This window comes from Pseudophryne corroboree, chromosome 1 (genome assembly GCF_028390025.1).
Source record: "Pseudophryne corroboree isolate aPseCor3 chromosome 1, aPseCor3.hap2, whole genome shotgun sequence".
Classification (NCBI taxonomy): domain Eukaryota; kingdom Metazoa; phylum Chordata; class Amphibia; order Anura; family Myobatrachidae; genus Pseudophryne; species Pseudophryne corroboree.
This window is the reverse complement of record NC_086444.1, coordinates 138,586,334-138,598,430: the sequence shown is the minus strand read 5'-3', so window position 1 is coordinate 138,598,430 and position 12,097 is coordinate 138,586,334. Positions and strand designations below refer to the sequence as shown.

At 47.9% G+C, this 12,097-nt stretch overlaps 1 protein-coding gene across 1 annotated transcript in view; it reads right to left on the bottom strand.

Annotated features, from left to right (window-relative positions):
• Window positions 1-1,457: 1,457 nt before the first annotated feature.
• Window positions 1,458-12,097, bottom strand: part of PPWD1 (peptidylprolyl isomerase domain and WD repeat containing 1) — a 90,566-nt gene continuing 79,926 nt past the window's right edge. The window contains exon 11 of the mRNA XM_063963164.1: window positions 1,458-1,704. Coding sequence (XP_063819234.1) covers window positions 1,561-1,704 — 144 coding nt within the window. The 3' untranslated portion in view covers window positions 1,458-1,560. The remainder of the gene's footprint in view (window positions 1,705-12,097) is intronic.

The following is a 12,097-nucleotide window of genomic DNA, read 5'->3' as shown; positions in this document are numbered from 1 at the left end:
GGAAGATCGCATGTTCCTGCAGATAGTTATGTGCAGAAGCAGAATATAGATATAAACTGTATTTACTGTATATTATGTATGCGGCGGGAATCCAGGAGACCACCCACAAGAGCAGTTGAGAAAGACATCGCCTACCTATTCAAATCAACCTATGACCTCTCCTGTACTGTAAAAGTGCATCCCTGTGTCCAATGGACAAAGGGATTACAGTATCCATTGTATTGCTTTTGAAAGACTTGTATAAATAAAACCTGCTGCAGGCTGGCCAGACACAAGACTCACAACGTTATCTATTTGATTACGGAGGACTGGACCATGAAGCGCACACGAATATTCTCACGTATGTACATTGACTGTAGCCATTATTCTGTTATATATATTGTCTTGTATTGTAGTGTATAATTTGTATTATAAACCCCCTTTCAGAAATAATCCACTGTGGTGTCAGAACCCAGCGGTAAACTCACAATTGGTGTCGTGTGCTCATTGCCCTGCTAAGGTTTAAAGTGTATTATTACTATTATTGCTGTAGAAGGTTTAAAGTGGATCTCTGGGTGTGTATGCGCTGCGAGTACTTTGTACCGTCAGCGCGGCGTGTGTACGCAAAGTCCGTACACTACGGAACCCTTTTAGGCTAATAGCGTAAAAGGTGCGTAGTGTGAATTAAGTATAGCGGCCACAGCGGCTAAAGGTTTAAAGTGTTTTTAAGGTGTGATTAAGGTATAGCTTTCATTCCTGTAAAGATAATCAGCTTTATCACTGTATATTAGGTTATCACACAATTGTCACTTTGTACTGTATTGCAGAGGTTCTCAAATGCGGTCCTCCGGGCACCCCAACGGTCCAGGTATTACATTTATCCATGCTTGGCCACAGGAGACTTAATTAGCACCTCAGTCAAATTGATTTAACCATCTGTGCTGAACCATGGATATACCTACAACCTGGACTGTTGGAATGCCTTGAGAACCGCGTTTGGGAACCTCTGCCCTAATGTTAAGCACTGTAAAGTATTTTAATCATGCAATAAACAAATAGAAACAGGATAAAGTGAGGGACTGAGGGACACATCAAGGTAATTGTAGACCTTTACTGATCACCAGCTGGGTGGGCATTTGAATTTGCCCACCCAGCTGTGAAGTCAGCTCCCAACTGGCATCACCTGTGCAGCAGACATGATACACTGTATGTATGTCTGAGAGCAACGTCATTCACAGACATATCGGGGATACACACCTGCCAATGGGCTCACGGCCAGTGTGGACCCAGCATTGGCGTTATGTCAGAAAGATTCACTATTGTTACTTCACAGTTTATCTTTCCTAAACACGTTCATATCCATAACAGAAATACAGCACACAATTACTTCTAGCTCTTGTGACACTGTCGCTTATAACCGGCCACCCAAAATGAATACAACCTAGTAAACAAACACAAGTACACAGATTTTTTTACATTTTTTTTTAATAAAATATAGTCAACGCTGTCAATTGAATGTGCACTCAACAATATATAAAATCACAATCACTTATGTACATATACCACAGGATTAAAAACATGTTACTTGACAGTGATGCTAATGATAGTGATGTCTTCATAAGGTTTATCCGTCTTCGGGTTAACCTTCATATTGGAGATCCTCTGGACTACTTCCATTCCTTTGGTTACCCGCCCAAAGACTGTGTGTTTGTTGTCTAGCCAAGGCTGTGAGAGAGGAGACAGATATGAGCGATAACTTGGGTCAGAAACACCCCATTACCCACTACACGGGGGAGGGAGCAGGAACATACTGACATGACAGCCAGCCAGCAGTAACTGGAGTGTGCTCACTACCTGCCAATATGCAGTGAAGAGTTATACACATGTATTATGTATCAGGGAAGACCAGGCTGGTTAGGAGAAATGCTGTGAGACTTTTAAACGTAGATATAATTAACAGTCCCTATAGGACATCCAGGGACATTTGTGTCAATTAAAACATTAATATCAGATGAACTAAAAGCCGCATGCATTGGGTAGATCTAGTATTATACAACAGAATTGTGGTTTTAAATATAGATTGTAAGATTGCGAGCAGGGCCTTCCTACCTCTATGTCTGTCTGTTTTTACCCAGTTTTGTTCTATTACTGTTGTTCTAATTGTAAAGCGCAACGGAATATGCTGCACTATATAAGAAACTGTTAATAAATAAATAATATATATGTAATACCCTCTTAAAGAAAAAATAAGATTTTAAACCTACCGGTAAATCTATTTCTCCTAGTCCGTAGAGGATGCTGGGGACTCCATAAGGACCATGGGGTATAGACGGGCTCCGCAGGAGATAGGGCACCTAAAAAGAACTTTGACTATGGGTGTGCACTGGCTTCTCCCTCTATGCTCCTCCTCCAGACCTCAGTTAGAGAACTGTGCCCAGAGGAGATGGACACTACAAGGCAGGATTTAGAAATCCAAGGGCAAGATTCATACCAGCCCACACCAAGCATACCACGTAACCTGGATCATACAAAACCAGTTAACCGTATGAACAATAACAGCAACGGTCCAAGACCGATGTCAACTGTAACATAACCCTTATTTAAGCAACAACTATATACAAGTCTTGCAGAGTTTCCGCACTGGGACGGGCGCCCAGCATCCTCTACGGACTAGGAGAAATAGATTTACCGGTAGGTTTAAAATCTTATTTTCTCTTACGTCCTAGAGGATGCTGGGGACTCCGTAAGGACCATAGGGTTTATACCAAAGCATCCAATCGAGCGGGAGTGCGCGTATGACTCTGCAGTACCGACTGAGCAAACGCTAGGTCCTCATCAGCCAGTGTATCAAACTTGTAGAATTTAGCAAAAGTGTTTGACCCCGACCAAGTCGCCGCTCGGCAAAGCTGTAATGCCGAGACGCCTCGGGCAGCCGCCCAAGAAGAACACACCTTCCAAGTGGAATGGGCCTTAAACGAATTTGGTACCGGCAATCCAGCCGTAGAATAAGCCTGCTGAATCGTATTACAGATCCAGCGAGCAATAGTCTGCTTCGAAGCAGGTGCGCCAATCTTATTAGCAGCATACAGGACAAACAGAGCCTCTGTTTTCCTAATTCTAGCCGTCCTGGCTACATAAATCGTTAAGGCCCTGACTACGTCCAGGGATCTGGAATCCTCCAGGTCACTTGTAGCCACAGGCACCACAATAGGTTGATTCATATGGAATGAAGAAACCACTTTAGGCAAAAATTGCGGACGTGTCCTCAATTCAGCTCGATCCACATGAAAAATCAAGTAGGGGCTCTTGTGTGACAAAGCCGCCAATTCTGACACTCGCCTTGCTGATGCTAAGGCCAACAACATGACCACCTTCCAGGTAAGAAATTTCAACTCAGCCTTGTTAAGCGGTTCAAACCAGTGTGATTTTAGGAACTGCAACACCACGTTCAGGTCCCATGGTGCCACTGGAGGCACAAGAGGGGGCTGGATGTGCAGCACTCCCTTTACAAATGTCTGGACTTCTGGAAGAGAAGCCAATTCCTTCTGCAAGAAAATCGAGAGGGACGAAATCTGTACCTTAACAGAGCCTAATTTCAGGCCCATATCCACGAAAATCTTCCGTAGGTGCATTCTTGGTCTCACACCAAGACACATACTTTCGCCAGATACGGTGATAATGTTTTACGGTCACCTCCTTCCTAGCCTTTATTAAAGTAGGGATGACCTCTTCCGGAATCCCCTTTTTCGCTAGGATTCGGCGTTCAACCGCCATGCCGTCAAACGTAACCGTGGTAAGTCTTGAAATACACAGGGCCCCCGTTGCAACAGGTCTTCCCTCAGAGGAAGAGGCAGGGGATCTCCTGTGAGCATCTCTTGTAGATCCGAGTACCAGGCCCTTCGAGGCCAGTCTGGGACAACGAGTATCGTCTGTACTCTTCTTCGTCTTATGATCCTCAACACTTTTGTGATGAGAGGAAGAGGAGGAAACGCGTAGACCGATTTGAACACCCACGGTGTTATTAGAGCGTCTACAGCCACTGCCTGAGGGTCCCGAGACCTGGCACAATACCTCCGAAGTTTTTTGTTGAGGCGTGACGCCATCATGTCTATTTGAGGAATTCCCCAAAGACGTGTTATGTCTGCAAAGACTTCTTGATGAAGTCCCCACTCTCCTGGATGGATGGATGGAGATCGTGTCTGCTGAGGAAGTCTGCTTCCCAGTTGTCCACTCCCGGAATGAAGACATCCGGCAGAGCGCTTACATGATTTTCCACCCAGCGAAGAATCCTGGTGGCTTCCGCCATCGCGACTCTGCTTCTTGTCCCGCCTTGGCGGTTCACATGAGCCACTGCTGTGACATTGTCTGATTGAATCAGAACCGGTAGGTTTCGAAGATGACTCTCCGCTTGTCGAAGGCCGTTGTAAATGGCCCTGAGTTATACCACATTGATGTGTAGACAGGACTCCTGGTCTGACCAAAGTCCCTGAAATTTTTTTCCTTGTGTGACCGCTCCCCATCCTCGGAGGCTCGCGTCCGTGGTAACCAGGATCCAATCCTGAATTCCGAACCTGCGACCCTCCAGCAGGTGAGCACTTTGCAACCACCACAGGAGAGACACTCTGGCTCCTGGGGACAGAGTTATTTTCCGATGTAAGTGCAGATAGGACCCGGACCTCTTGTCCAGAAGGTCCCATTGAAATGTCCTTGCATGGAACCTTCCGAAGGGAATGGCCTCGTAGGCCGCCACCATTTTTCACAGAACTCGAGTGCATTGGTGAACTGACACCCTTTTCGGTTTTAGCAGGTCTCTGACCATGTTCTGGATGTCCTGGGCTCTCTCTATTGGGAGGAAGACCTTCATTTGTTCCGTATCCAGTATCATACCTAGGAACGGTAGTCGAGTTGTCGGACTCAACCGTGACTTCGGTAGATTTAGAATCCAACCGTGTTGCTGGAGCACTCTCAGAGAGAGCGCCACACTGCTCAGCAATTTCTCTCTCGATCTCGCTTTTATCAGGAGATCGTCCAAGTATGGGATAATTGTGACTCCATGCTTGCGCAGGACCACCATCATTTCCGCCATTATCTTGGTGAAAATCCTCGGGGCCGTGGAAAGTCCAAATGGCAACGTCTGAAATTGGTAATGACAATCCTGTACAGCGAATCTCAGGTATTCCTGATGGGGGGCATATATGAGGACATGAAGGTACGCATCCTTTATGTCCAGAGACACCATAAACTCCCCCTCCTCCATGTTGGCTATTATCGCTCTGAGTGATTCCCTTTTGAATTTGAATCTTTTTATATACAGGTTTAGGGATTTCAGATTCAAAATAGGTCTGACCGAACCGTCCGGTTTCGGGACCACAAATAGGGTTGAGTAGTAATCTCTTCCCTGCTGGTGCATGGGAACCTTGATTATCACTTGCTGTATACACAGCGTTTGAATTGCAGCTAACACTACATCCCTTTCCGATGTGGAAGCTGGTAGGGCCGATTTGAAAAATCGGCGCAGGGGCACCTCCTCGAATTCCAGTTTGTAACCCTGGGAAACTATTTCCAACACCCAGGGATTCAGGTCTGATCTGACCCAGGCCTGACTGAAAAGTCGAAGACGTGCCCCCACCGATGCGGACTCCCTCAGGGGAGCCCCAGCGTCATGCTGTGGGTTTTGGAGCAGCCGGGGAGGACTTTTGTTCCTGGGCACCTGCCGAAGCAGGTGCTCTTTTGCCTCTGCCTTTACCTCTGGCAAGGAAAGAGGATCCCCGACCTCTTCTGGACTTGTGCGACCGAAAGGACTGCATCTGATAGGGTGGTACTTTCTTTTGCTGTTGGGGAATATATGGTAAAAAATTTGATTTACCTGCTGTAGCTGTGGAAACCAGGTCCGTCAGCCCATCCCCAAACAATACATCACCCTTATAGGGTAGTACTTCCATATGTTTTTTGGAATCCGCATCACCCGTCCATTGGCGAGTCCATAAGGATCTTCTCGCCAAGATAGACATGGCATTGGCCCTAGAAGCTAGCAATCCAATGTCCCTTTGAGCATCCCTCATAAATAAGACTGCGTCTTTTATATGGGCTAGAGTTAAGAATATAGTATCCTTATCCATATTATCAAAGTGATCTGTCAGCTCATCTGTCCAAGCTGCAATTGCGCTACACACCCATGCCAACGCAATTGTCGGTCTTAGCACAGCACCCATATGAGAATAAATACACTTTAAAGGTAGTTTCTTGCCTGCGATCTGCAGGGTCCTTAAGGGCCGCAGGGTCAGGAGACGGTAGCGCCACTTTCTTGGACAAGCGCGTCAGGGCCTTGTCCACAGGGGGGGTGATTCCCAAATCTCCCTGTCCTGTTTAGGGAAGGGGTATGCCATATAAATTCTTTTGGGGATCTGCGGTCTCTTTTCCGGAGTCTCCCAAGCTTTTCCAAAGAAATCATTTAATTCATGAGATGTGGGAAAATGAATAATCTGTTTCTTTCCGTTAAACATGTGTACCCCCTTGTGTCGGGAACCGAGGGTTCATCCTCAATCTGCAAGACATCCCTTATTGCCACAATCATACACTGAATGGTTTTAGTCACCCTAGGGTGCAATTTTACTTCGTCATAGTCGACACTGGAATCAGAATCCGTGTCGGTAGTAGTGTCTTGTGTTAAGGGACGCTTTTGAGACCCCTACGGGCCCTGTGAGGCGGTCCAATCCGAGGATTGACCCCCTGATTTTCCCCCTAAATCAGCCTTATCAAGCCTTTTATGTAAAGATGCCACACTTGCATTCAACATATGGCACATGTCCATCCAATCCTGAGTCGGCACAACCGACGGGGACACACCACTCATTTGCTCCACCTCCTCCTTGGAGAAGCCTTCCGCCTCAGACATGTCGACACACACGTACATACACCCCCCACACACACAGGGATTAACCTAAAAGGGGACAAAACCCCAACCAGGCCCTTAGGAGAGACAGAGAGAGAGTATGCCAGCACACACCCAGCGCTTAAAAACACTGGAATATATATATTACCAGATAGCGCTTATATATATATATACACATATATATACACATATATATATATATATATATATATATATGCGTCGCCAAAGTGCCCCCCTCCTCTTTTTTTCCAGCCTGTGAAGTTCAGCAGGGGAGAGATCAGGGAGCCAGCGTATCTTCATGCAGTTTCTGTGGAGAAAATGGCGCTGGTTAGTACTGAAGATCAAGCCCCGCCCACCCGATGGCGGGCTTCAGTCCCAGTAATTCTATATAAAAAATGGCGAGGGATTTTAGGATTTACTGTCCCACAGCCTAATCCTGCTTTATATTGCCAAAAGATGAGGAAACTTGCTGCACAGGGCGCGCCCCCCCCCCCCCCCCCTGCGCCCTGCACCCTTCAGTGCCTGCTTGTGTGTGTGTACTGGGAGCAATGGCGCGCAGCGTACCGCTGCGCGCTTACCTCATGAAGCTCTGATGTCTTCTGCCGCCTGATGTCTTTGCCTTCTCATACTCACCTGGCTTCTATCTTCGGCATCTGTGAGGAGGACGGCGGCGCGGCTCCGGGACGAACCCCAGGAGAGACATGTGTTCCGACTCCCTCTGGAGCTAATGGTGTCCAGTAGCCTTAGAAACAGTGCCCAACTTGACAAGCCAGCTCTACTTCTCTCTCCTCAGTCCCACGATGCAGGGAGCCTGTTGCCAACAGGACTCCCTGAAAATAAAAAACCTAACAAATTCTTCAAAACAGAAAACTCTGGAGAGCTCTCTGCATTGTACCCTTTCTCCTCTGGGCACAGAATGTAACTGAGGTCTGGAGGAGGGGCATAGAGGGAGGAGCCAGTGCACACCCATAGTCAAAGTTCTTTTTAGGTGCCCTATCTCCAGCGGAGCCCGTCTATACCCCATGGTCCTTACGGAGTCCCCAGCATCCTCTAGGATGTAAGAGAAAGGGAATTTACAGTCACAAAGAATATTCAGTATTGTACAGAGCTGTGTTACTCTATCACCCAGACCCCTGCTGCAGAACAACAGACTGGTCAGCTAGGAATTACTTGCACATATGGAGGGTTGGAATAATAAGATTTTACTCATCGGTAAATCTATTTAAGAAAGAATTAGGAATACTGGTGTGCACTGGCTCCTCCCTCTATGTCCCTCCTCCAGACCTCAGTTAAGGAAACTGTGCCCAGAAGAGCTGACAGTACAAGGAAAGGATTTTGGAATCCAGGGTAAGACTCATACCAGCCACACCAATCACACCGTATAACTCGTGATAAACTTACCCAGTTAACAGTATAAACAACAACAGAGCATCAAACAAACCTGATGCAACCATAACATAACCCTTATTTAAGCAATAACTATACACAAGTATTGCAGAAGAAGTCAGCACTTGGGACGGGCGCCCAGCATCCACTACGGACTACGAGAAATAGATTTACCGGTGAGTAAAATCTTATTTTCTCTAACGTCCTAGTGGATGCTGGGGACTCCGTAAGGACCATGGGGATAATACCAAAGCTCCCAAACGGGCGGGAGAGTGCGGATGACTCTGCAGCACCGAATGAGCAAACACAAGGTCCTCCTCAGCCAGGGTATCAAACTTGTAGAATTTTGCAAAAGTGTTTGAACCCGACCAAGTAGCTGCTCAGCAAAGCTGTAATGCCGAGACCCCTCGGGCAGCCGCCCAAGAAGAGCCCACCTTCCTTGTGGAATGGGCTTTTACTGATTTTGGATGCGGCAATCCAGCCGCAGAATGAGCCTGCTGAATCGTGTTACAGATCCAGCGAGCAATAGTTTGCTTTGAAGCAGGAGCACCCAGCTTGTTGGTTGCATACAGGATAAACAGCGAGTCAGTTTTCCTGACTCCAGCCGTTCTGGCTACATAAATCTTCAAAGCCCTGACTACATCTAGTAACTTGGAATCCTCCAAGTCACGAGTAGCCGTAGGCACCACAATAGGTTGGTTCAAATGAAAGGATGACACCACCTTCGGCAGAAATTGCGGACGAGTCCGCAATTCTGCCCTGTCCATATGGAAAACCAGATAGGGGCTTTTACATGACAAAGCCGCCAATTCTGACACACGCCTAGCCGAAGCTAAGGCCAATAGCATGACCACTTTCCACGTGAGATATTTTAACTCCACGGTCTTAAGTGGCTCAAACCAGTGAGACTTCAGGAAACTCAACACCACGTTAAGATCCCAAGGTGCCACAAAAGGGGGCTGAATATGCAGCACTCCATTTACAAACGTCTGAACTTCAGGAAGAGAAGCCAGTTCCTTTTGAAAGAAAATGGATAGGGCCGAAATCTGGACCTTAATGGACCCTAATTTTAAGCCCATAGTCACTCCCGACTGTAGGAAGTGAAGAAAACGGCCCAGCTGGAATTCCTCTGTAGGGGCCTTCCTGGCCTCACACCAAGCAACATATTTTCGCCATATACGGTGATAATGTTTTGCTGTCACGTCCTTCCTAGCCTTTATCAGCGTAGGAATAACCTCATCCGGAATGCCTTTCTCCGCTAGGATCCGGCGTTCAACCGCCATGCTGTCAAACGCAGCCGCGGTAAGTCTTGGAACAGACAGGGCCCCTGTTGCAACAGATCCTGTCTGAGAGGCAGAGGCCATGGGTCCTCTGTGAGCATTTCTAGCAGTTCCAGATACCAAGCCCTTCTTGGCAAATCCGGAACAATGAGTATTGTTCTCACTCCTCTTTTTCTTACGATTCTCAGCACCTTATGTATGAGAGGAAGAGGAGGAAACACATAAACCGACTGGAACACCCATGGTGTCACTAGTGCGTCCACAGCGATCGCCTGAGGGTCTCTTGACCTGGCGCAATACCTTTGTAGCTTTTTGTTGAGGCGGGATGCCATCATGTCCACCTGTGGCAGTTCCCATCGATTTGTAATCTGTGTAAAGACTTCTTGATGAAGTCCCCAGTCTCCCGGGTGGAGGTCGTGACTGCTGAGGAAGTCTGCTTCCCAGTTACCAACTCCCGGAATGAACACTGCTGACAGTGCTTGCACGTAATTCTCCGCCCAGCGAAGAATTCTGGTGGCTTCTGCCATTGCCACCCTGCTTCTTGTGCCGCCCTGGCGGTTTACATGAGCCACTGCGGTGATGTTGTCTGACTGAATCAGCACCGGTTGGTTGCGAAGCAGAGGCTCCGCTTGACTCAGGGCATTGTATATGGCCCTTAGTTCCAGGATATTGATGTGCAGACAAGTCTCCTGACTTGACCACAGCCCCTGGAAGTTTCTTCCCTGAGTGACTGCCCCCCCACCCTCGGAGGCTTGCATCCGTGGTCACCAGGACCCAGTCCTGTATGCCGAACCTGCGGCCCTCGAGAAGGTGAGCACTCTGCAGCCACCACAGAAGAGACACCCTGGCCCTGGGGGATAGGGTGATCAGCCGATGCATCTGAATATGCGATCCGGACCACTTGTCCAACAGATCCCACTGAAAGGTCCTCTCATGGAACCTGCCGAAGGGAATGGCGTCGTATGACGCCACCATCTTTCCCAGGACTCGCATGCATTGATGCACCGACACCTGTTTTGGTTTTAAGAGGTCTCTGACCAGAGTCACGAGCTCCCGGGCCTTCTCCTCCGGGAGAAACACCTTCTGGTCTGTGTCCAGAATCATGCCCAGGAAGGGCAGACTCGTCGTAGGAATCAGCTGTGACTTCGGAATATTCAGAACCCAGCCGTGCTGTTGTAACACCTCCCGAGAGTGTGCTACGCTGATCAGCAACTGCTCTCTGGACCTCGCCTTTATGAGGAGATCGTCCAAGTATGGGATAATTGTAACTCCTTGCTTTCGCAGAAGCACCATAATTTCTGCCATTACCTTGGTAAATATTCTCGGTGCCGTGGACAGACCAAACTGCAACGTCTGGAATTGGTAATGACAGTCCTGTACCACAAATCTGAGGTACTCCTGATGAGGTGGATAAATGGGGACATGCAGGTAAGCATCCTTTATGTCCAGAGACACCATAAAATCCCCCTCTTCCAGGCTTGCAATGACCACCCTGAGCGATTCCATCTTGAACTTGAACCTTTTCAGGTAAATGTTCAGGGATTTTAAATTCAATATGGGTCTGACCGAACCGTCCGGTTTCGGAACCACAAACATTGTGGAATAGTAACCCCTTCCCTGTTGAGGGAGGGGAACCTTTACCACCACCTGCTGAAGATATAATTTGTGAATTGCCGCTAACACTACTTCCCTTTCTATGGGGGAAGCTGGCAGGGCAGATTTGAGGTAACGGTGAGGGGGCATCACTTCGAATTCCAGCTTGTATCCCTGAGACACAATCTGTATAGCCCAGGGATCCACCCGTGAGCGAAACCACTGGTGGCTGAAATTTCGGAGACGCGCCCCCACCGCTCCTGGCTCCACCTGTGGAGCCCCAGCGTCATGCGGTGGATTTAGTGGAAGCCGGGGAGGACTTCTGTTCCTGGGAACTAGCTGTATTTTGCAGCTTCTTTCCTCTACCCCTGCCTCTGGCAAGAAAGGACGCACCTCTGACTTTCTTGCCTCTTTGTGATCGAAAGGACTGCATTTGGTAATACGGTGCTTTCTTAGGTTGTGAGGGAATATATGGCAAAAAATTTGACTTCCCAGCCGTAGCTGTGGAAACTAGGTCCGAGAGACCGTCCCCAAACAATTCCTCACCCTTATAAGGTAAAACCTCCATGTGCTTCTTTGAGTCGGCATCACCTGCACCTGTCCATTGCAGAGTCCACAGGACCCTTCTGGCAGAAATTGACATTGCATTTATTCTAGAGCCCAGTAGGCAAATGTCTCTCTGGGCATCTCTCATATATAGGACAGCGTCTTTTATATGCCCCAGGGTCAGCAATATAGTATCCTTATCCAAGGTATCAAGCTCCTCAGACAGAGTATCTGTCCATGCTGCTACAGCTATACATCCAGGCCGACGCAATCGCCGGCCTTAGTAGTGTACCTGAAGGTGTATAAACGGACTTCAGGATACCTTCCTGCTTTCTATCCGCAGGATCTTTTAGGGTGGCCGTGTCCTGTGACGGCAGGGCTACCTTCTTAGATAAGCGTGTCAAAGCTTTGTCTACCCTAG